The sequence below is a fragment of the Nerophis lumbriciformis genome, linkage group LG02 (assembly GCF_033978685.3).
Source record: "Nerophis lumbriciformis linkage group LG02, RoL_Nlum_v2.1, whole genome shotgun sequence".
Lineage (NCBI taxonomy): Eukaryota > Metazoa > Chordata > Actinopteri > Syngnathiformes > Syngnathidae > Nerophis > Nerophis lumbriciformis.
The window spans coordinates 6901624-6927676 of record NC_084549.2 but is presented as its reverse complement, the minus strand read 5'-3'; the positions used below and the strand labels follow the sequence as shown (position 1 = coordinate 6927676).

At 38.1% G+C, this 26053-nt stretch overlaps 1 protein-coding gene across 4 annotated transcripts in view; it reads right to left on the bottom strand.

The window, feature by feature from the left end:
* Nucleotides 1–514: 514 nt before the first annotated feature.
* The window catches only part of LOC133580131 (cGMP-dependent protein kinase 1), a 441177-nt gene continuing 415638 nt past the window's right edge, over nucleotides 515–26053 (bottom strand). For 2 of the 4 annotated variants that reach the window (XM_061934558.1, XM_061934477.1), the window contains exons 10-18: nucleotides 17599–17695; nucleotides 17396–17535; nucleotides 14638–14727; nucleotides 14419–14560; nucleotides 6824–6987; nucleotides 6616–6738; nucleotides 6474–6536; nucleotides 4065–4131; nucleotides 515–1348 (exon numbers count right to left, since the gene is read on the bottom strand). In XM_061934558.1, coding sequence (XP_061790542.1) covers nucleotides 1250–1348; nucleotides 4065–4131; nucleotides 6474–6536; nucleotides 6616–6738; nucleotides 6824–6987; nucleotides 14419–14560; nucleotides 14638–14727; nucleotides 17396–17535; nucleotides 17599–17695 — 985 coding nt within the window. In that variant the 3' untranslated portion in view covers nucleotides 515–1249. Of the gene's footprint in view, nucleotides 1349–4064; nucleotides 4132–6473; nucleotides 6537–6615; nucleotides 6739–6823; nucleotides 6988–14418; nucleotides 14561–14637; nucleotides 14728–17395; nucleotides 17696–26053 lie in introns of all 4 variants that reach the window. The other 2 variants (XM_061934398.1, XM_061934638.1) reach the window with 1 other exon arrangement.

The following is a 26053-nucleotide window of genomic DNA, read 5'->3' as shown; positions in this document are numbered from 1 at the left end:
ATAATAATAATGAGAATAATGATAATGTTAATAATAATAATAATAATAATAATGATGATGATAATAACAATGAGAATATTGATAATGATAATAATAATAATAATAATAATAAGAATAACAATAATGATAATGATAATAATAATACAACTAATGATAATAATGATAATAATAATAATAATAATAATAATAATAATAATGATAATAATGATAATACTAATAATGATAATAATGATAATAATAATAATAATAATAATGGTGATGATAATAATAATAATAATATTGCTAATATTAATAATGATAATAATAACAATAACAATAATGATAATGATAATAATAATAATAATAATACAACTAATGATAATAAAGATAATAATAATAATAATGATACTAATGATAGTAATTATCATATTAATAATGATAATAATAATAATAATAATAATAATGATGATGATAATAATAATGATATTATTGATAATATTAATAATGATAATAATAATAATAATGATAATGATAATTAAAGCAAAAGCGGCCAGTTTGAACCGAAGTGAACATTGCAAGTGTGAACGCAGCCTTAAATGTAATAATAATAATAATAATAAAAAAACTAATGATAATAATGATAATTATAATAATAATAATATTAATAAAACATTTAAGGATAAACATGGCAATACGTATGAGTCAGCTGTGTGTTTACTATCTAAACAGGGCACTTAAGTTTGTGCTTTTATTTTGAAATGCTAACTATTCCAGCCTGTTTGAGAATGTGTTTGCGACAGTAGGCGACATTCAGGTTAGTCGAGAGCACTTGTTGAGCGAGCGTAGGAAGCCAGCAGATGACAACCACAACACAATTCACATTTTTTTACACTCCTAAAACGTAAGAAAAGTCGCGAAGAGGAAACATCCGCACGGGAATTTTGGCTCCGCCGTGTTTTTTTCTGCGTCCGTGCGTGCGTGCGTGTGTGTGTGTGTGTGTGTGTGTGTGTGTGTGTGTGTATCCCTGCACGTTCTTTGAGCCGAGCGTAAGACAACACTTGAACATGTGCTACAGCCGTCCCGCTATAAATGCTTGATCCGGGGGGGGGGAGGGGCCACAGTGAAATAAAGGCATTTATCGGTGACCCAATAAGGGCGTGTCATCCGTACGCTAAATCTCTGCCTGCGTATCGTCTCCGCGTTTGCTTCCGACACGGCGTTCGAAAAAAAGCGACGAGAGAGAGAGTTTCTCCACGTCCGACGGGGGACTTCAGAAGTCCACGTCCCAACCGGAGTTGTCGTCGGGGGGAGGGTCCTCGTTGTCCTCCGGGAAGCTGTCGAAGTTACTCGTGTCCACCGCCGACGTGACCTGACGAATAAAGAGCAAAATAAGTACCAATAAAGTAAATGATGTACAGACCCCGTTTCCATATGAGTTGGGAAATTGTGTTAGATGTAAATATAAACGGAATACAATGATTTGCAAATCCTTTTCAACCCATATTCAATTGAATGCACTACAAAGACAAAATATTTGATGTTCAAACTCATAAACTTTTTGGGTTTTTTTTGCAAATAATAATTAACTTAGAATTTGATGGCTGCAACACGTGCCAAGGTAGGTGGGAAAGGGCATGTTCACCACTGTGTTACATCACCTTTTCTTTTAACAACACTCAATAAACGATTGGGAACTGAGGAAACTAATTGTTGAAGCTTTGAAAGTGGAATTCTTTCCCATTCTTGTTTTATGTAGAGCTTCAGTCGTTCAACAGTCGTATTTTACGCTTCATAATGCGCCACACATTTTCGATGGGAGACAGGTCTGGACTGCAGGCGGTCCCAGGAAAGTACCCGCACTCTTTTTTTTACGAAGCCACGCTGTTGTAACACGTGCTGAATGTGGCTTGGCATTGTCTTGCTGAAATAAACAGGGGCGTCCATGAAAAAGACAGCGCTTAGATGGCAGCATATGTTGTTCCAAAACCTGTATGTACCTTTCAGCATTAATGGTGCCTTCACAGATGTGTAAGTTACCCATGCCTTAGGCACTAATGCACCCCCATACCATCACAGATGCTGGCTTTTCAACTTTGAGCCTATAACAGTCTGGATGGTTCGCTTCCCCTTTGGTCCGGATGACACGATGTCGAATATTTCCAAAAACAATTTGAAATGACGGATAGTCGAACCTCGGATTCAGGAGGAACAGTGTGGTTTTCGTCCTGGTCGTGGAACTGTGGACCAGCTCTATACTCTCCGCAGGGTCCTTGAGGGTGCATGGGAGTTTGCCCAACCAGTCTACATGTGCTTTGTGGACTTGGAGAAGGCATTCGACCGTGTCCCTCGGGAAGTCCTGTGGGGAGTGCTCAGAGAGTACGGGGTATCGGACTGTCTGATTGTGGCAGTCCGCTCCCTGTATGATCAGTGCCAGAGCTTGGTCTGCATTGCCGGTAGTAAGTCGGACACGTTTCCAGTGAGGGTTGGACTCCGCCAAGGCTGCCCTTTGTCACCGATTCTGTTCATAACTTTTATGGACAGAATTTCTAGGCGCAGTCAAGGCGTTGAGGGGATCTGGTTTGGTGGCTGCAGGATTAGGTCTCTGCTTTTTGCAGATGATGTGGTCCTGATGGCTTCATCTGGCCAGGATCTTCAGCTCTCACTGGATCGGTTCGCAGCTGAGTGTGAAGCGACTGGGATGAGAATCAGCACCTCCAAGTCCGAGTCCATGGTTCTCGCTTGGAAAAGGGTGGAGTGCCATCTCCGGGTTGGGGAGGAGATCTTGCCCCAAGTGGAGGAGTTCAAGTACCTCGGAGTCTTGTTCACGAGTGAGGGAAGAGTGGATCGTGAGATCGACAGGCGGATCGGTGCGGCGTCTTCAGTAATGCGGACGCTGTATCGATCCGTTGTGGTGAAGAAGGAGCTGAGCCGGAAGGCAAAGCTCTCAATTTACCGGTCGATCTACGTTCCCATCCTCACCTATGGTCATGAGCTTTGGGTTATGACCGAAAGGACAAGATCACGGGTACAAGCGGCCGAAATGAGTTTCCTCCGCCGGGTGGCGGGGCTCTCCCTTAGAGATAGGGTGAGAAGCTCTGCCATCCGGGAGGAGCTCAAAGTAAAGCCGCTGCTCCTCCACATCGAGAGGAGCCAGATGAGGTGGTTCGGGCATCTGGTCAGGATGCCACCCGAACGCCTCCCAAGGGAGGTGTTTAGGGCACGTCCGACCGGTAGGAGGCCGCAGGGAAGACCCAGGACACGTTGGGAAGACTATGTCTCTCGGCTGGCCTGGGAACGCCTCGGGGTCCCACAGGAAGAGCTGGACGAAGTGGCTGGGGAGAGGGAAGTCTGGGCTTCCCTGCTTAGGCTGCTGCCCCCGCGACCCGACCTCGGATAAGCGGAAGAAGTCCATCTTAGATGATCTCGGGCCCAGAGAAGCCGGCGGCGTTTCTGGATGTTGTTGATAAATGGCTTTCGCTTTGCATAGTAGAGCTTTAACTTGCACTTACAGATGTAGCGACCAACTGTATTTAATGACAGTGGTTTTCTGAATTGTTCCTGAGCCCATGTGGTGATATCCTTTAGAGATTGATGTCGGTTTTTAATACAGTGCCGTCTGAGGGATCGAAGGTCACCGTCATTCAATGTTGGTGATTTCTCTAGATTCTCTGAACCTTTTGATGATATTATGGACCGTAGATGTTGAAATCCTTAAATTTCTTGCAATTGCACTTTGGGAAACGTTGTTCTTAAACTGTTTGACTATTTGCTCACGCAGTTGTGGACAAAGGGGTGGACCTCGCCCCGTCCTTTCTTGTGAAAGACTGAGCATTTTTTGGGAAGCTGTTTTTATACCCAATCATGGCACCCACCTGTTCCCAATTAGCCTGCACACCTGTGGGATGTTCCAAATAAGTGTAAATACTTTATCAGTATTTATTGCCACCTTTCCCAACTTCTTTGTCACGTGTTGCTGGCATCAAATTCTAAAGTTAATGATTATTTGCAACAAAAAAAAATGTTTATCAGTTTGACCCCGAAAGGGACAAGCGGTAGAAAAATGGATGGATGGATGGCATACTTACATTGGGGATGATAGGAGGCGTCAATGTCCCCTTCTTTAAGCCCTCCCAGTTAAAGCCCTCAAACCACCTACATGGGAAATAAAGCATTCGGAGGTTTAGAATAGAATAGAGTTTTATTGTCATTATTACAGTGAGCAGGTTCAAAGAACAACACAATTGGAGAAGATCCCCTAAGGTGCATGCACAATAATTTAGTAATATAAATAGTAAAAAAAAGATAAAAAAGAAGATATGTATCTATATATATATATATGTATATATCCACACACATGCACATATCCATACATATGCATACATATACATATACACATATAACATTATTAAAAGGGTTGCATGTCCGTTTCATTCAAATTTACTAGTATTTAGATTTCCAAAAAATATTTTCTGTATTAAAGTTGTAGCCAAAAGTTGTCAAAATTATATTTTCCAGAAATAAAGGTTTATTTTCTTTTGTTTATATTAACTATTTGAAATTTTCCTTTAATATTCCTTCCATTTAATCCGAAAATGTCTTTTCAGATTGTTTTTTCTTTATTTTTGTTTCCTCTAACATTTAACCATATGTATTTTCACTTTATTTTGGTTTATTTCAAAAGTGATCAACATATTTTATTTTCGAGTCCCGCTTTTCTTTTTAAAACTTGTTTTTCTTTGTGTCATTTCCCCCAAAAGTTATTTAATAAAAACACAATTATAATTGCCTTTTATTCTTTTGAATTATATTGTTTGTATTGGGTTCTTATTTTTTCTTATTTATGTTTTCAAAATTGTGTCGAAATTATATATATTTCCACATTTGTATTCAAATGGAATGTATTTCTTGTTTAACTTTTTTTATTCTTCTCAAAGTTAAGAAAAACTATTTATTTTCTAATCCAATATTATTTTCAAATGGTATGTATTTATTTGTAAACTGTATACATTCATTTATTTTTGTATTAAAACAAAACAAAACAATATTTATCAAAATTATAATTTTTGTATTTTCTTAGATCGTATTATTAAATTAAATTAATTAAAAAATTAAAAATTAAATTGTATTAAAAATATATATTTTTTCATTCTTCTCAAAGTTAAGGAAAACTATTTATTTTCTAATCCAATATTATTTTCAAATTGTATGTATTTCTTTGTATACTGTATACATCCATTTATTTTTGTATTTAAAAAAAAAAGACATTATTCATCAAAATTATCATTTTTGCATTTTCTTATTTTGTAATATTTTTTTTTTAATTGTATCAAAATTACATATTTTTTTATTCTTCTCAAAGTTAAGGAAAACTATTTATTTTATAATCCAATATTATTTTCAAATTGTATGTATTTCTTTGTATACTGTATACATCCATTTATTTTTGTATTTAAAAAAAAAAAGACAATATTTATCAAAATTATAATTTTTGCATTTTCTTATTTTGTATTATTATTTTTTTTTTTTAAATTGCATCAACATTTTATTTTTTTCAGCAAGCGATTGTATTTATGTTAGAATAATTATATATAAGTTATCACACAACTCTTATGCTTAAAGGCCGTTACTATAGTTATTATCGATTGTGCTCTTTTCTGCTTCTGCGGCGAGGGGTGGCCTCGCCGCAGATGTTTTCCTTGTCTTAGCCCGCTAACAGCCAAGGACTTCAAGCACCTCAACGAAGATAAGACGACAACACGCAGACGAAGCAGAGACAAGGCAATCACAAGGCCCCCAGCACATTCCGTCACGTATTGTGCGTACTGGAAGCTGCTTTGCATGATATGTGTGACCACTCCTTTTAGAGGCAGCCTCAGTGATGTTAACTAGGGAACTCCTGAATTAATAGAGGAGCGTGCGGGGCTGTACCTTAGAGCGTGGTGGGAGACTGTAACTGAGTGTGCAGCCCCAAGCGTTTCTCCTCATTGAGCTAAATTGAACTCTGTCTCTGCGTGATTCCTTGCTTCTTGTCTTGCGTAATAGATAGTTTGGTGTTTGAACCTGACAATTTATTCCTTATTTTTGTTCATTAAAATGTTTCCCAACTTTGTCAAAATTATTTATTTTCAAATTGTGGGCTCTGTACCGAGGATGTCGTTGTGGCTTGTGCAGCCCTTTGAGACACTTGTGATTTAGGGCTATATAAATAAACATTGATTGATTGATGGTATACTTTAATTTGTTGTATATATTTGTATACTGTGTATATTTCTCAATATTTTTTCATTGGAAAAAAATATTTGTCTTTTTTTTTTTAACTACTCTTTTTGTATTTTTTCTTTCTTTCTTTATTCTAAATATTGTAAAAAAAAAAAAAAAAAAAATTTTTTTTTTTCAAAATGTGTTTTTTTACTTTATTTTTTCAAAGCTGTACATATTTTTTTCTTTATTTTTTTTCATTTCCTATAATTACGAGAATACTGATGAATGCTTACTTGTGCTTTTGGATGTCTTTGACACCATTTTTCAAGTTTCCCAGTCGTTCAGAAGGATTATCCCTGCAAACACATTTAATTAGTGAGTTGTCGGACCAGTGAGATGAATGCAGAGTTAAAAAGACAAAAAAAAAAAAATCACCTGCATAGCTTTTTGATTAGGTTGGCAGCATTTTTGGTAATTTTCTTTGGGAACTCGATCATGTCGATGCCTCTCAGGATGATGTTGTAGGTCTTCATTGGATCGGGGCCAGAGAAGGGAGGGCTGCGTAATGGACAAAATGTTAGCATAATGTAACATTGGATGAAGAATGGTGTAGAATGGAGCATGACACGGGCGATGTTTGTACCTGCCAGTTAGGAGCTCGAACATGAGGATTCCCAGCGACCAGTAGTCTGCAGAGATGTCGTGACCTTTGTTCAGGATGATCTCTGGCGCTACGTACTCTGGAGTGCCACAGAAAGTCCACGTTTTCTTGCCAAAACCAATCTTCTTGGCGAAACCAAAGTCCACCTGATGGGAACGAAGACACTCAGGTCAGACTAAGATTTTTTTTTTTTTTATTATTATATTTAACCTTTTTTAATTTTTTTTAAATTTTTTTTAAAATTTTGTGTTATTTCATTTTAACCTAAATATTTTTTTTTTTTTTAAATCGTATAATGTAATGTGTGTTTCATACATTTTATTTTATTTTATTTTTTTTGAGTTTTTTTTTTCCAATCCAATCCAATCCTTTATTTGTAGAGCACTATGGAAAAAAAACAGTGGACCATAGAGCTGTACGGAATAATGAAAACAAATAAAAGGCACCGAAACTAACAAAAAAAACAATTACATCTAGAAAAAAAACCACCTAAATAAAAAGTGATACAAAAAAATGTGGTTAAAAAAACCCCAAAACAAAATAAAGTACAATAAAAACAAATAACATTGAAGAAAAAAATACTAATCTAAAAGCAAATACAATACTGTACGAGTAAGAATAAGCATAACATCAACTTGGGAACTTTTTTTCCCCAAAGTTATCAAAATGATTAACATAATTAAAAAAAAAAAATTATAAATTTGATATTTTTGTTAATTTACATCCCCCCAAAATATTTTCCAAATTTGTTTTTATAATCATGTTTTTTTCTTCATGGATTTTCTTTCCGAAGTTGACAAAATATATTTTTTTCCGTCATTATTTATTTTACCTATTTATTTTTTCTCAAAATGTGTCAAAATGATGCAATTTATTTTAAAAAGATACCTTTGACTTGAAATATCATCATCATTGAATGATTGCTTCGAGGCAGATTGAGATGATTATAATTTCGAGAACAAAAGAAAAAATATTTCATTTTATCTTGTAACTAAATACAACAATCTAAACAAATGTAATAGTATAAATACAAAAAAAAAAAAATTACCTTTTTACATATTACTACACACAATTGTTTCACAAAATTCATAATTATGAAATAACAGATAAAGCAAACAATGTAACAGAAATATAAATATTAAAATGTAAACAAAACAACAAAAATAACTAGAATGTGCCCTACGTGCGCAAGCAGCCGAACCGATAAGCATGAGCGGAACTGAAATGCTTGAATATCCTGAATGAGTGGAGTGAGTGGATGTTGGAACGGTTCAAATCGGGTGAGAAATGTGCGATATGGAGAGCTTTGTATATTGCCCATTCATTTTCAATGAAGGGAAATTCCTGGTAAATACAGGTAATCAGGAAATTTTCGGAAACTGGGGTGTGTGGATGTTGGAAAGGTTCGAATCGGATGAGAAAAGTGGGATATGCAGTAGACCCCCTGGAAATTCTGGTAAAACTGGGAATTTTGGGAAAGGGAAAACATGTTTTGTGTTCGATATGTGGACAGAGTAGTGTGGGTGGATGGTTGAAATGTCGAATTTGGGGAACCATAATGGCGTACAATTTGGAGAATTTAGGGCATTGTAGAACTATGAATATGTCCATTCATTTGAATGGGAATTTCCTACAAATTTGGGAATTTCGGGAAAACCGTGAATTTTGGAAAATATAGATAATACCACATCTGTCCTAGATGATACGAATGGGTTGGTGTTGTAAATTTTCGATAAAGTTGAAAAATGTTGACCTAGTAACAATTTCAATATATCGGAATTCCTGGAAATTCAGGAAAAGCAGGAATTTGTACGAAAAAAGAAAATATTTTTTGTTGTCCCAAATAAGAGGAATGTTTTGAAGGAGGAGTGGTCAAAAACGGTGGAAAAATATCGATTGTGAAAAAGTTCCAGGAAAAGGTCAAAATAGGGCTTTCGAAAACCTGGAATTCTTGGATTTTTTTTTTCTTGGAAAATGGCAGTTTGATTGTCCAAGGTGAGTGGAGTGTGTGGATGGTGGAACGGTTCGAATCGGTTGAAAAATGTGGGAATTGTGCATGTTCGAAAAATGGCCCATTCATTTTCAATAGTAAAAATGACTCAGAAAACCGGGAATTCTGGGAATTCCTGGAATTGTTTTGAAAGAGGAAAATTGTAGTTTGATTGTCCAAGGTGAGTGGAGTGTGTGGATGGTGGAATGGTTCAAATCGGGTGAGAAAAGTGCGATATGGAGAGGTTTGTATATTGCTCATTCATTTTCGATGAGGGGAAATTCCTGGTAAATACGGGTAATCAGGAAATTTTCGGAACCTGGAGTGTGTGGATGTTGGAACAGTTCGAATCAGATGAGAAAAGTGGGATATGCAGTAGATTGCATAATTACCCCTGGAAATTCTGGTACAACCGGGAATTTTGGGAAAGGGAAAACATGTTTTGTGTTCGATATGTGGACAGTGTAGTGTGGGTGGATGGTTGAAATGTCGAATTTGGGTAAACATAATGGCGTACAATTTGGAGAATTTAGGGCATTGTAGAACTATGAATATGTCCATTCATTTGAATGGGAATTTCCTAGAAATTTGGGAATTTCGGGAAAACCGTGAATTTTGGAAAATATAGATAATACCACATCTGTCTTAGATTATATGAATGGGTTGGTGTTGTAAATTTTCAATAAAGTTGAAAAATGTTGACCTAGTAACAATTTCAATATATCGGAATTCCTGGAAATTCAGGAAAAGCAGGAATTTGTAGAAAAAAAGAAAATATTTTTTGTTGTCCCAACTAAGAGGAATGTTTTGAAAGAGGAGTGGTCAAAAACGGTTGAAAAATATCGACTGTGAAAAATTTCCAGGAAAAGGTCAAAATAGGGCTTTCGAAAACCTGGAATTCTTGGATTTTTTTTTTTTTTTCTTAGAAAATGGCAGTTTGATTGTCCAAGGTGAGTGGAGTGTGTGGATGGTGGAACGGTTCGAATCAGTTGAAAAATGTGGGAATTGTGCATGTTCGAAAAATGGCCCATTCATTTTCAATAGTAAAAATGACTCAGAAAACCGGGAATTCTGGGAATTCCTGGAATTGTTTTGAAAGTGGAAAATTGTAGTTTGATTGTCCAAGGTGAGTGGAGTGTGTGGATGGTGGAACGGTTCAAATCGGGTGAGAAATGTGCGATATGGAGAGGTTTGTATATTGCTCATTCATTTTCGATGAGGGGAAATTCCTGGTAAATACAGGTAATCAGGAAATGTTCGGAAACTGGGGTGTGTGGATGTTGGAAAGGTTCGAATCGGATGAGAAAAGTGGGATATGCAGTAGACTGTATACCTCCCCCTGGAAATTCTGGTAAAACTGGGAATTTTGGGAAAGGGAAAACATGTTTTGTGTTCGATATGTGGACAGTGTAGTGTGGGTGGATGGTTGAAATGTCGAATTTGGGGAGCCATAATGGCGTACAATTTTGAGAATTTAGGGCATTGTAGAACTATGAATATGTCCATTCATTTGAATGGGAATTTCCTACAAATTTGGGAATTTCGGGAAAACCGTGAATTTTGGAAAATATAGATAATACCACATCTGTCCGAGATGATATGAATGGGTTGGTGTTGTACATTTTCGATAAAGTTGAAAAATGTTGACCTAGTAACAATTTCAGTATATCGGAATTCCTGGAAATTCAGGAAAAGCAGGAATTTGTACAAAAAAATAAAATATTTTTTGTTGTCTCAACTAAGAGGAATGTTTTGAAAGAGGAGTGGTCAAAAACGGTTGAAAAATATCGACTGTGAAAAATTTCCAGGAAAAGGTCAAAATAGGGCTTTCGAAAACCTGGAATTCCTGGATTCTTTTTTTTAACTTGGGAAATGGTAGTTTGATTGTCCAAGATGAGTGGAGTGTGTGGATTCAGTTGAGAAATAAGGGAATTGTGCAAGTTTGAAAAATGGCCCATTCATTTTAAATGGTAAAAATGACACGAAACTGGAATTTTTTTGAACTTGGAAAATGGTAGTTTGATGGTCCAATGTGAGTGGAGTGTGTGGATGGTGGAACAGTTCGAATCGGTTGACAAATGTGGGAATTGTGCTAGTTCGAAAAATGGCCCATTCATTTTCAATGGTAAAAATGACCCGAAACTGGAATTTTTTGGAACTTGAAAAAAGGTAGTTTGATGGCCCAAGATGAGTGGAGTGTGTGGATGGTGGAACGGTTCGAATCGGTTGAGAAATGTGGGAATTGTGCAAGATCGAAAAATGGCCCATTCATTTTCAATGGTAAAAATGACCCCGAAAACCGGGAATTCTGAGAATTCCTGGAATTTTTTTGAACTTGGAAAATGGTAGTTTGATGGTCCAAAGTGAGTGGAGTGTGTGGATGGTGGAACAGTTCGAATCGGTTGAGAAATGTGGGAATTGTGCAAGCTCGAAAAATGGCCCATTCATTTTCAATGGTAAAGATGACCCCGAAAACCGGGAATTCTGGAAATTCCTGGAATTTTTTTGAACTTGGAAAATGGTAGTTTGATGGTCCAAGGTGAGTGGAGTGTGTGGATGGTGGAACAGTTCGAATCGGTTGAGAAATGTGGGAATTGTGCAAGTTCTAAAAACGTCCCATTCATTTTCAATGGTAAAAATGACCTGGAAAACCGGGAATTCTGGAAATTCCTGGAATTTTTTTGAACTTGGAAAATGGTAGTTTGATGGTTCAAGGTGAGTGGAGTGTGTGGATGGTGGAACAGTTCGAATCAGTTGAGAAATGTGGTAATTGTGCAATTTCGAAAAATGGCCCATTCATTTTCAATGGTAAAAATGACCCCGAAAACCGGGAATTCTGGAAATTCCTGGAATTTTTTGAACTTGGAAAATTGTAGTTTGATGGTCCAAAGTGAGTGGAGTGTGTGAATGGTGGAACGGTTCAAATCGGTTGAGAAATGTGGGAATTGTGCAAGTTCGAACAATGGCCCATACATTTTCAATGGTAAAAATGACCCCGAAAACTGGGAATTCTGGGAATTCCTGGAATTTTTTTGAATTTGAAAAATGGTAGTTTGATGGTCCACGGTGAGTGGCGTGTGTGGATGGTGGAACGATTCGAATCGGTTGAGAAATATGGGAATTGTGCAATTTCGAAAAATGGCCCATTCATTTTCAATGGTAAAAATGACCCCGAAAACCGGGAATTCTGGGAATTCCTGGAATTATTTTGAACTTGAAAAATGGTAGTTTGATGGTCCAAAGTGAGTGGAGTGTGTGAAGGGTGGAACGGTTCGAATCGGTTGAGAAATGTGGGAATTGTGCAAGTTCGAAAAATGGCCCATTCATTTTCAATGGTAAAAATGACCCTGAAAACCGGGAATTATGGAAATTCCTGGAAGTCTTTGAACTTGAAAAATTGTAGTTTGATGATCCAAGGTGAGTGGAGTGTGTGGATGGTGGAACGGTTCGAATCGGTTGAGAAATGTGGGAATTGTGCAAGCTGTAAAAATGGCCCATTCATTTTTAATGGTAAAAATGACCCGGAAAACCGAGAATTCTGGAAATTCCTGGAATTTTTTTGAACTTGGAAAATGATAGTTTGATGGTCCAAGGTGAGTGGAGTGTGTGGATGGTGGAACGGTTCAAATAGGTTGAGAAATGTGGGAATTGTGCAATTTCGAAAAATGGCCCATTCATTTTCAATGGTAAAAATGACCCGCAAAACCGGGAATTCTGGAAATTCCTGGAATTTTTTTGAATTTGAAAAATAGTAGTTTGATGGTCCAAGGTGAGTGGAGTGTGTGGATGGTGGAACAGTTCGAATCGGTTGAGAAATGTGGGAATTGTGCAAGTTCGAAAAATGTCCCGTTCATTTTCAATGGTAAAAATGACCCCGCAAAACCGGGAATTCTGGAAATTCCTGGAATTTTTTTGAATTTGAAAAATAATAGTTTGATGGTCTAAGGTGAGTGGAGTGTGTGGATGGCAGAACGATTCGAATCGGTTGAGAAATGTGGGAATTGCGCAAGTTCGAAAAATGGCCCATTCATTTTCAATGGTAAAATTGATCCTGAAAACCGGAAATTTGGGGAATTCCTGGAATTTGTTTGAACTTGGAAAATGGTAGTTTGATGGTTCAAGGCGAGTGGAGTGTGTGGATGGTGGAACAGTTCGAATCGGTTGAGAAATGTGGGAATTGTGTAAGTTCGCAAAATGGCCCATTCATTTTCAATGGTAAAAATGACCCGAAACTGGAATTTTTTTGAACTTGGAAAATTGTAGTTTGATGGTCCAATGTGAGTGGAGTGTGTGGATGGTGGAACGGTTCGAATAGGTTGAGAAATGTGGAAATTGTGCAAGCTTGAAAAATGGCCCATTCATTTTCAATGGTAAAAATGACCCGGAAAACCGGAAATTCTGGAAATTCCTGGAATTTTTTTGAACTTGGAAAATGGTAGTTTGATGGTCCAAGGTGAGTGGAGTGTGTGGATGGTGGAACGGTTCGAATCGATTGAGAAATGTGGGAATTGTGCAAGTTCGAAAAATGGCCCATTCATTTTCAATGGTAAAAATGACCCTGAAAACCGGGAATTCTGGGAATTCCTGGAATTTTTTTGAACTTGGAAAATGGTAGTTTGATGGTCCAAAGTGAGTGGAGTGTGTGGATGGTGGAACGGTTCAAATAGGTTGAGAAATGTGGGAATTGTGCAATTTCGAAAAATGGCCCACTCATTTTCAATGTTAAAAATGACCCCGAAAACCGGGAATTCTGGGAATTCCTAGATTTTTTTTTAATTTGAAAAATTGTAGTTTGATGGTCCAAGGTGAGTGGAGTGCGTGGATGGTGGAACGGTTCAAATAGGTTGAGAAATGTGGGAATTGTGCAAGCTCGAAAAATGGCCCATTCATTTTCAATGGTAAAAATGACCCGGAAAACCGAGAATTCTGGAAATTCCTGGAATTTTTTTGAACTTGAAAAATGGTAGTTTGATGGTCCAAGGTGAATGGAGTGTGTGGATGGTGGAACGGTTCGAATCGGTTGAGAAATGTGGGAATTGAGCAAGATCGAAAAATGGCCCATTCATTTTCAATGGTAAAAATTACCCCGACAACCGGGAATTCTGGGAATTCCTGGAATTTTTTTGAACTTGAAAAATGGTAGTTTGATGGTCCAAAGTGAGTGGAGTGTGTGGATGGTGGAACGGTTCGAATAGGTTGAGAAATGTGGGAATTGTGCAAGCTCGAAAAATGGCCTATTCATTATCAATGGTAAAAACCGTGAATTCTAGGTATTCTTTTCTATTTTTTGGAGATTACGAATTCCAGTCGAGCCAAATGTTTTGATACTCGAACGGTTCTGATCGGATAAAAACTGTGGGCTATGGAGCACGCCAAAGTTTTTGGACGGATTATTAATAAATAGATGATTTTTAGGTGTAGAATCTAGCTACATTCACGCCAGTAGTCAGTAGAACAGTGAAGACAGGGGCAAAAGTATCGATCTTATCCCGCTAGTATCAATCCGATACCAATACCCACCTTGGCCTCGATATTTAGATGGCCACGCCCAGCCCTGATAAGAAACACACTCAAAATGAGGTCTTACCAGTTTGGCATAGCCCCTGTGATCCAGTATAAGGTTCTCAGGTTTGAGGTCTCTGTAGATGATGCCTTTGGAATGCAGGTAGGCGAAGGCCTCCACCACGCAGCCGGTATAAAACCTGGTGGTCGAGTCCTCAAAAGAGCCTCTGTAACCATGTTTAGACACGTACCTTTTTATTTTCCATTGGATGATTGAACTGTACGGAGCACCTTTAGAGCGTACCGGTCTCGAAGGATGGTCCACAGCTCTCCTCCCAGACAGGCTTCCATCAGCATGTATAGGTACTTGCTGTCCTTGAACGTTCTGTACAGTCTGCAAACAAGACTTGGGGTGAGGTCCCAGGTCTCAATACCATGTTTGCAATGACTTGATGGACTTAAGGCCCCAGGTTGTGTTCTCTCGGTACATTTGTACAACCGACAAAAACATATATCGTAGGCCATATATGACCTGGGGGTTATTCCGGGTAGGAAGTTCAACAAACTCTGAGTCTAAACCCGAAGTCTAAGTACTGGGTTCCGGAACAGCTGATCTGAGTTAGTCCAATCAATCCTGAGGATGTTCACAACTGATTAATGGAGCGTTGATTCTACGATTCAACTTAGCAACTGGGGACTCTAGGGGAGACCGAATGCAATGGATGTCGAGTGGGTTTGACATAATATTGTGAGAGTCCAGTCCATAGTGGATCCAACATAATAGTAAGAGTCCAGTCCATAGTGGGGCCAGCAGGAAACCATCCCGAGCGGAGACGGGATGGAAAAAAACCTTTCTCAACCAGCTATTGCAAGGAATTTAGGGATTTCACCATCTATGCTCCGTAATATCATCAAAGGGTTCGGAGAATCTGGAGAAATCACTGCACGTAAGCAGCTAAGCCCGTTACCTTCGATCCCTCAGGCTGTACTGCATCAACAAGCGACATCAGTGTGTAAAGGATATCACCACATGGGCTCAGGAACACTTCAGAAACCCGCTGTCAGTAACTACAGTTGGTCGCTACATCTGTAAGTGCAAGTTAAAACTCTCCTATGCAAGGCAAAAACCGTTTATCAACAACACCCAGAAACGCCGTCGGCTTCGCTGGGCCTGAGCTCATCTAAGATGGACTGATACAAAGTGGAAAAGTGTTCTGTGGTCTGACGAGTCCACATTTCAAATTGTTTTTGGAAACTGTGGACGTCGTGTCCTCCGGACCAAAGAGGAAAAGAACCATCCGGATTGTTATAGGCGCAAAGTTGAAAATCCAGCATGTGTGATGGTATGGGGGTGTATTAGTGCCCAAGACATGGGTAACTTACACATCTGTGAAGGCGCCATTAATGCTGAGAGGTACATACAGGTTTTGGTGCAACATATGTTGCCATCCAAGCAACGTTACCATGGACGCCCCTGCTTATTTCAGCAAGACAATGCCAAGTCACGTGTTACATCAACGTGGCTTCATAGTAAAAGAGTGCGGGTACTAGACTGGCCTGCCTGTAGTCCAGACCTGTCTCCCATTGAAAATGTGTGGCGCATTATGAAGCCTAAAATAGCACAACGGAGACCCCCGGACTGTTGAACAACTTAAGCTGTACATCAAGCAAGAATGGGAAAGAATTCCACCTGAGAAGCTTCAAAAATGTGTCTCCTCAGTTCCCAAACGTTTACTGAGTGTTGTTAAAAGGAAAGGCCATGTAACACAGTGGTGAACATGCCCTTTCCCAACTACTTTGGCACGTGTTGCAGCCATGAAATTCTAAGTTAATTATTATTTGCAAAAAATAAAATAAAGTTTATGAGTTTGAGCATCAAATATGTTGTCTTTGTAGTGCATTCAATTGAATTTGGGTTGAAAATGATTTGCAAATCATTGTATTCCGTTTATATTTACATCTAACACAATTTCCCAACTCATATGGAAACGGGGTTTGTATATATATATATATATATATATATATATATATATATATATATATATATATATATATATATATACATACATAGATACATACATGTGTATATATATATATATATATATACATACATACATACATAGATATATATATATATATATATATATGTATACATACATACATATATATATATATATATATATATATATATATATATACATACATACATAGATACATATATATATATATACATACATACATAGATACATATATATATATATATATATATATATATATATATATATATATATATATATATATATATATATATATTTATATACATACTTATGTAAAAGTTGGACAACAACCTTGTTTACTTCCGCGACAACCTGCTTGAAGTTTTGTATTCAATCAGAAATATCAAGCAGCTAAAATGCGCCAAACATGGATAAGTGTGGAGAATGTTTGGCATTTTTCCCATCATGCTTTATGATGGATGTAATTATGTAATTACATGATGGATGTAATTATGTAATTAATAATGGGTGTAATTCAGAATTATTATTTTTTTACGGTGCATGGAGGTTTTTTTTAATTGTAGTATGTGTGACCATGCATTTTGTGTTGGTTCGATCATTTTTTTTGCACCATGACTAGGGAAGGTTGTTTGCATTGGGTCGTATAAGTAAATGCTGCACTTGGTTTCAACCAAAGCCAGACCTAAATTACTCATATAATCCACAAGGTGTCGCCAAAGCAGCGACATGCCTTTTGACTTTTAAAATTCATGGAAATCTCCCTGCGACCCACGACTCACGACTTTGGACACCACTGTACTGAATAAAGATACAAAAACAGCGCCCGCAGAACAGTGATCAGCCTTGGTAAATCACGTTGATGTTGGCTTTTCCTCCTCCTGGTATTGTGGGCCTTCTGATGCATGTTCACAAAGACAATACGCTAAATAAAATGCGCTCCTTATTTTGCCTAAGTAAGAGACGCAGTCCTCTGCTCATGATCTTAGTGGATCAGCTTGGCTCGTGTGTTCGAGCCCCATGTTTGTTGGCGACAAGACAAGATACCTGACGATGAAATCCGAGTGGGCCTCCTGCATGATGAGCTTCTCCGAGCGGATGTGCTCCTGCTGCCGGGTGTCCACGATGTGCCGCTTCTTCAGGATCTTCATGGCGTAGGTCTTGTTCTCGTCGCTCTTGAGCTGCACCTGAAGATCCGGGGCGTGGCGGTCAGCCGGGTTTTTGCGACTGACGAGCGCGGGCGTACTTACCAGCTCCACGCGTCCGAATCCGCCCACCCCCAGAGTGTCGATGATGTTGAAGTCCGCCAGGTTGAGGTTGAAGAAGAAGGCGTTCTCGGCTTCATACCTGAGGTTGGTGAGAGTCCAGAGAAGGGACATGAGATAAACCACGGAAGAACATAATCTTGCTCATGGACTTCATGTGTTTTCATCTCCCAGGATTACTTCTAATCCTTCAAGGGTGTCCTCAAGGATGCAGAACACCTGCCTCTGCAAGGCGTCCTCAGTATGCCCCCTCCTTAGTGACGGCAGAGGACGAGGACATCTGTGGGACGACGCTCTTAAAGACAAGATTGTTTCCACGCGAGCTTTTATCCCCGCACGTTATTGTTTGATCCCGGTCCAGTTTCATCAGATCGGGACGCGGATCAGCGGGCTTAGCGCACGTCGCCGTGGATCACATGGGATAGCTTTTATGGAGATAAAGGGGGAAAAGGAGTCCGGTAACAGCCGGTCTTGTACTTTCTGTGAGGTTACTGTCTGGTGAAGATTTATTTACACCTGATATTTGCATAAATAGACATTTTTTTCCGCAGTGAGTCCTCAAAAAGAGCAGAACACTCCCGTACTATAGAGGATCTTTGACTTTATGTTTTACTTTTATTTTGCAGTGAGTCCTCAAAAAGAGCGGAACACTCCCGTTCTATAGAGGATCTTTGACTTTATTTTTTACTTTTATTTTGCAGTGAGTCCTCAAAAAGAGCAGAACACTCCCGTCCTATGGAGGATCTTTGACTTCATTTTTTACTTTATTTTGCAGTTAGTTTTCAAAAAGAGCAGAACACTCCTGTCCTGTAGAGGATCTTTGACTTTATTTTTGTTTACTTTTATTTTGCAGTGAGTCCTCAAAAGGAGCAGTACATTCCCGTCCTATAGAGGATCTTTGACTTTACTTTTTACTTTTATTTTGCGGTGAGTCCTCAAAAAGAGCAGAACACTCCCGTCCTATAGAGGATCTTTGACTTTATTTTTTTTTAAAGTTTTATTCCGCAGTGAGTCCTCAAAAGGAGCAGAACACTCCAGTACTATAGAGGATCTTTGACTTCATTTTTTACTTTATTTTGCAGTTAGTTCTCAAAAAGAGCAGAACACTCCCGTCCTATAGAGGATCTTTGACTTTTTATTTATTTATTTATTTTTACTTTTTTTCGCAGTGAGTCCTCAAAAAGAGCAGAACACTCCCGTCCTATAGAGGATCTTTGACTTTATTTTTTACTTTATTTCGCAGTTAGTCCTCAAAAAGAGCAGAACACTCCCATGCTATAGAGGATCTTTGACTTTATTTTTTACTTTTATTTTGCAGTGAGTCCTCAAAAAGAGCAGAACACTCCCGTCCTATAGAGGATCTTTGACTTTCTTTTTTACTTTTATTTTGCAGTGAGTCCTCAAAAGGAGCAGAACACTCCCGTCCTATAGAGGATCTTTGACTTAATTTTTTATTTTTATTTTGCAGTGAGTCCTCAAAAAGAGCAGAACACTCCTGTCCTATAGAGGATCTTTGATTTGATTTTTTTTTTACTTTCATTTTGCAGTGAGTCCTCAAAAGGAGCAGAACACTCCAGTACTATAGAGGATCTTTGACTTTATGTTTTACTTTTATTTTGCAGTGAGTCCTCAAAAGGAGCAGAACATTCCCGTCCTATAGAGGATCTTTGACTTTACTTTTTACTTTTATTTTGCGGTGAGTCCTCAAAAAGAGCAGAACACTCCCGTCCTATAGAGGATCTTTGACTTTATGTTTTACTTTTATTTTGCGGTGAGTCCTCAAAAAGAGCAGAACACTCCCGTCCTATAGAGGATCTTTGACTTTATTTTTTACTTTATTTCGCAGTTAGTCCTCAAAAAGAGCAGAACACTCCCATGCTATAGAGGATCTTTGACTTTATTTTTGACTTTTATTTTGCAGTGAGTCCTCAAAAAGAGCAGAACACTCCCGTCCTATAGAGGATCTTTGACTTAATTTTTTATTTTTATTTTGGAGTGAGTCCTCAAAAAGAGCAGAACACTCCTGTCCTATAGAGGATCTTTGATTTGATTTTTTTTTTACTTTCATTTTGCAGTGAGTCCTCAAAAGGAGCAGAACACTCCAGTACTATAGAGGATCTTTGACTTTATGTTTTACTTTTATTTTGCAGTGAGTCCTCAAAAAGAGCAGAACACTCCCGTTCTATAGAGGATCTTTGACTTAATTTTTTATTTTTATTTTGGAGTGAGTCCTCAAAAAGAGCAGAACACTCCTGTCCTATAGAGGATCTTTGATTTGATTTTTTTTTTACTTTCATTTTGCAGTGAGTCCTCAAAAGGAGCAGAACACTCCAGTACTATAGAGGATCTTTGACTTTATGTTTTACTTTTATTTTGCAGTGAGTCCTCAAAAAGAGCAGAACACTCCCGTTCTGTAGAGGATCTTTGGCTTTATTTTGTTTTACTTTTTTTTGCAGTGAGTCTTCAAAAAGAGAAGAACACTCCCGTCCTATAGAGGATCTTTGACTTTATTTATTTTTACTTTTATTTTGCAGTGAGTCCTCAAAAAGAGCAGAACACTCCTGTCCTGTAGAGGATCTTTGACTTTATTTTTGTTTACTTTTATTTTGCAGTGAGTCCTCAAAAGGAGCAGAACATTCCCGTCCTATAGAAGATCTTTGACTTAATTTTTTTACTTTTATTTTGCAGTGAGTCCTCAAAAAGAGCAGAACACTCCCGTCCTATAGAGGATCTTTGACTTTATTTTTTACTTTATTTCGCAGTTAGTCCTCAAAAAGAGCAGAACACTCCCGTCCTACAGAGGATCTTTGACTTTTTTTTTTTTTTTTAACTTTTTTTCCGCAATGAGTCCTCAAAAAGAGCAGAACACTCCCGTCCTATAGAGGATCTTTGACTTTATTTTTTACTTTTTTTTTGCAGTGAGTCCTCAAAAAGAGCAGAACACGCCCGTCCTATAGAAGATCTTTGACTTTATTTCTTTGACTTTTTTTCGCAGTGAGTCCTCAAAAGGAGCAGAACACTCTAGTGCTATAGAGGATCTTTGGCTTTATTTTTTATTTTTATTTTGCAGTGAGTCCTCAAAAAGAGCAGAACACGCCCGTCCTATAGAAGATCTTTGACTTTATTTCTTTGACTTTTTTTCGCAGTGAGTCCTCAAAAGGAGCCGAACACTCCAGTGCTATAGAGGATCTTTGGCTTTATTTTTTTAAAAGTTTTATTCCGCAGTGAGTCCTCAAAAAGAGCAGAACACTCCCGTCCTATAGAGGATCTTTGACTAAATTGATTACTTTTATTTTGCAGTGAGTCCTCAAAAGGAGCAGAACACTCCAGTGCTATAGAGGATCTTTGACTTCATTTTTTACTTTATTTCGCAGTTAGTTCTCAAAAAGAGCAGAACACTCCCGTTCTATAGAGGATCTTTGACTTTATTTTTTACTTTTATTTTGCAGTGAGTCCTCAAAAAGAGCAGAACACGCCCGTCCTATAGAGGATCTTTGACTTCATTTTTTACTTTATTTCGCAGTTAGTTCTCAAAAAGAGCAGAACACTCCCGTTCTATAGAGGATCTTTGGCTTCATTTTTCCCCCCTTTTTTTTTGCAGTGAGTCCTCAAAAAGAGCAGAACACTCCCATTCTATAGAGGATCTTTGACTTTATTGTTTACTTTTATTTTGCAGTGAGTCCTCAAAAAGAGCAGAACACGCCCGTCCTATAGAGGATCTTTGACTTCATTTTTTACTTTATTTTGCAGTTAGTCCTCAAAAAGAGCAGAACACTCCCGTCCTATAAAGGATCATTGACTGTATTTCTTTGACTTTTTTTCGCAGTGAGTCCTCAAAAAGAGCAGAACACTCTCGTCCTATAGAAGATCTTTGACTTAATGTTTTACTTTATTTCGCAGTTAGTTCTCAAAAAGAGCAGAACACTCCCGTTCTATAGAGGATCTTTGGCTTCATTTTTTCCCCCTTTTTTTTTGCAGTGAGTCCTCAAAAAGAGCATAACACTCCCATCCTATAGAGGATCTTTGACTTTATTGTTTACTTTTATTTTGCAGTGAGTCCTCAAAAAGAGCAGAACACTCCCGTCCTATAGAGGATCTTTGACTTTATTTTTTACTTTTTTTTTGCAGTGAGTCCTCAAAAAGAGCAGAACACTCCCGTCCTATAAAGGATCTTTGACTTTATTTTTTAACTTTTATTTTGCAGTGAGTCCTCAAAAAGAGCAGAACACGCCCGTCCTATAGAGGATCTTTGACTTTATTTTTTTTTTACTTTTATTTTGCAGTGAGTCCTCAAAAGGAGCAGAACACTCCCGTCCTATAGAGGATCTTTGACTTTATTTTTTACTTTTATTTTGCAGTGAGTCCTCAAAAAGAGCAGAACATGCCTGTCCTATAGAGGATCTTTGACTTAATTTTTTATTTTTATTTTGCAGTGAGTCCTCAAAAAGAGCAGAACACTCCTGTCCTATAGAGGATCTTTGATTTTATTTATTTTTTTACTTTCATTTTGTAGTGAGTCCTCAAAAGGAGCATAACACGCCCGTCCTATAGAGGATCTTTGACTTTATTTTTTTACTTTTATTTTGCAGTGGGTCCTCAAAAGGAGCAGAAAACTCCCGTTCTATAGAGGATCTTTGGCTTTATTTTTTTAAACTTTTTTTTGCAGTGAGTCCTCAAAAAGAGCAGAACACTCCCGCCCTATAGAGGATCTTTGACTTAATTTTTTACTTTTATTTTGCAGCGAGTCCTCAAAAAGAGCGGAACACTCCCATCCTATAGAGGCTCTTTGACCAGCTCATACCGCCTGTGTGTTAATTTATATGACTATATGACCCATTTTGGTGAGGTAAATAAGACGGACACTTTTATTAATATTATATACAAAAATATTAAAGGTAAAGAGTGAAGTCTTCATTCCTCTCTTGCATGAAGTGTCAGTTGTTCAAGCCTAACCACTAGCCTCCGATTGGGAGTCGTCTTATGTTTGGCCAGCAGAGGGCAGCATTGTCCTGTGAGAAAACGCCTTAGAAGCCCATTAAAGCTGAAACATTAGTCTTCAATGTTGACACAAATCCCTCCCTGCCATGGACCAAACATCTTCCAGCTGACAACAGGAGACGTCTGGAAGCCCATCAATGCATCTCAAACAAAGGCTTGGTTTAAGAAGTGCATTCTTAGCTTCTAATACAGGATGTCCACTAAATATGATACCAGTGAACAGATCCACATAGACTAGATTGATTGATTGATTGAGACTTGTATTAGTAGATTGCACAGTACAGTACATATTCCGTACAATTGACCACTAAATGGTAACACCCCAATACGTTTTTCAACTCGGGGTCCACGTAAATCAATTCATGGTAAAGGTTAGGGGTTAGGGTTAGGGTTAGGGGTTAGGGTTAGGGTTAGGGGTTAGGGGTTAGGGTTAAGGTTTTGTTTGATCATGTGTCAAACTATTTATTATTGAGAGCCAAGTAGGAATTATGGCTGCCCTCAGAGGGCCACATATAACAGTAAATATGTATATTATAAATATAAACCTATAATAGCCTCTTTACACAATTTGCATTGGCAACTGTTTTTACTATTATATGTTTTACAGATTGATGGATAACTTGCTCTGAAATCGTAAGTCAAAGTACCGATTTTCCAGCCTATAAGTCTACTTTTGGATTTTCCTTCGCTAACAGTATTCAACAAATATTTTGGACGAGTTTCGCTCACTGCAGGTGGTAAGGGGTTGAAAATGTACTCCCTTTTACGTGCCTTCGACTGGAAGTATAACGTTCCTGCTTGAAAATATTATTTATTCATCATTTAGTTTTACAATATAACTAAAACAATTTACACTTACTTAACCGTCCCATGTGTGACGTCTGTCGGCGTGTTTTGATGCGTATTTTGTGCCGAAGCGAGCATCGTTAGCATTAGCGAATATGCTAACACGTTTACAAGCGTCTATGTTAGTATTATTATTAATTACGATGACGTTCTTTTTGTATCGTTTCGGTTTCATAAGGTCACCAAAGCGTCACCGTGGAGTTATTGGGTCTGTTCAGCTGATTGGAGAGCTAGCTTCCTTGATCAATTGATTGATTGATTGAAACTTTTATTAGTAGATTGTCAAGTCAAGTCAACTTTATTTATATAGCACGTTTATGACAAATTTTAAATTGAACCAAAGTCTTTTACAGGTTAAAAAAGCATAGAGCAAAAAACAAAACAAACAAAAATAAATAAATAAATAAATAAAATAAAATAAAATAAAATAAAATGAAATAAAATAAAATAAAATAAAATAAAATAAATAAAAAATACAACAAACAAAGAACGTAAACAATGAATGAGCTGAACAAGATAGTGCAAAAAACAATACGGTAAAAGGGGTCGAATAAAAAGTAAAAATTTGCTAAATAAAAATAAAAATAATAAAAGTGCGACAAATAGAAAAATAAAACTAAAGCAAAGAGGGTGGTGAGGGAGACTAGAAGTGGTGGCCTAGTTGGCGGACTCAGCTCAGGTCAAAGGCTAGCGAGAAGAGATATGTCTTAAGGATTGCACAGTACAGTACATATTCCGTACAATTGACCACTAAATGGTAACACCCCAATAAGTTGTTCAACTTGTTTAAGTCGGGGTCCACGTTAATCAATTCATGCTAGTGGGTCCATGTTAGAATAATCATGTATATATATTATCACACAACTTTAGTATGCTTAAAGTCCATTGCTATAGTTATTAGCTATTGTGCTCAAGCTGTATTTTTCCTATCTGTGCAAGGACAAAACTTCTTGTCTAAGGGGTGGCCTCACCCACAGATGTTATATTTGTTTTAGCCCGCTAACAGCCAAGGACTTCAAGGACCTCAAAGAAGATAAGACGACAGCACGCAGACGAAGCAGAAGCAAGGCAAAAATCACAAGGCCTCAGCACATTCCGTCACGTATTGTGCGTACTGGACCTGCTTTGCATGCTATGTGTGACCACTCTTTTTAGATACGGCCTCAGTGATGTTGACTAGAGAACTCCTGAATAAATAAAGGGACGCGGGAGCTGTACCTCACAGCGTAGGGCGAGACTGTGACTAAGTGTGCAGCTCCATGCGTTCTCCCCATGAGCTAAATTGAACTCTGTCTCTGCATGATTCCTTGCTTCTTGTCTTTTTAATAGATGTCATCAGTGTTTGAACTTGACAGTCCATGACGATGACTTCTGTTTTGTTTGATCAGCCGTTTTACTGCCCTGTGACAGGCACCGTTTGGAAACAGTTAAGGTATGTAAATAAACATTTACGAAATCTCTTGCACTGGTATATATCTGTGCGGCTTATAGTCCGATGCGGCGAATAGTTGGAAAAATATTTATTACCACTAAAATATTGGTGCTATCCATGTCTAGGTAAATACGCTATTTATTTAAATTTTTAAATGACGGGAAAGGCCACTTTAAATCACGTGGCGGGTGCCTTTAAATGATAAATGCCGTGGTATGCCACATTGAATGGTGTGACGGGCCACTTTAAATGACGTGATCTGTCCCCCCCCCCCGCCCCCGGGCCTTGCGTTTGACACCAGTGGACTAGAGCAATATATCTACCTTAACCTCTTAAGGCACAAGCTGTTTTTTTTTACATGTTTTTTTGTATTTCTCTTTGCTATTTGGGCTTATTGGAGCCTAATTAGAATAAAAACTAAGAATCATCTTTTGATATGATGTACTTAGTCCATAAGTACACAAATGTGTACTTTATGTTTAGTGACATGCTGATTCTTATTTTTACCACTTTTTTCCCCTCAAATTCCATTGTATGTTATACTCTTCTGACACCACCAGATGGCAGTATAAGTGTCCACATAAGTGGCCATAAGACCCCAATTCAGTAGTGTACACTATTTTGGAAATAAGAGCTAAAAGGTGCTGTCCACCTATGTGTCCACTAAGCCTTAAGAGGTTAAGCAGATCAAACGTATGACCTTGACATGGAAGTGTTCTGCATCCATCATGCTGAAGACATCCCGGCCTTTAAATCGGCCACACTTCAGCCTAAAGGATACGAGACTATGTCTCCTAGAGATGTGTTGGTACGTTCAAAGCCGCCTTTTACCTGCAGATAGAACAGTACTCGCTAATGACGCCGGTGCTGTGTTGTAAGTGCTCCTCTGCGGTCGGACGGTGCATCAGCGGGTGATAAAACTGTAGTGGGTCGATGAAGTCATACCGGAGAAATGACGCAATCCCCATGAGTTTAGGGCCGGGGCCGGGGAAGAGCGCCGCATTATTGTGCTTAACTAGTGCGTCTTTGTATCTGCGTTATAATTCTGTACATGCCTGGAATTTTACCTTTATGCATTATTCCCTGAGAAAGGACCCAAACATGACCGTTAGAAGGGCTGTATTAATAACAATGGGAATAAATGACAACTTGATTTAAAAAATG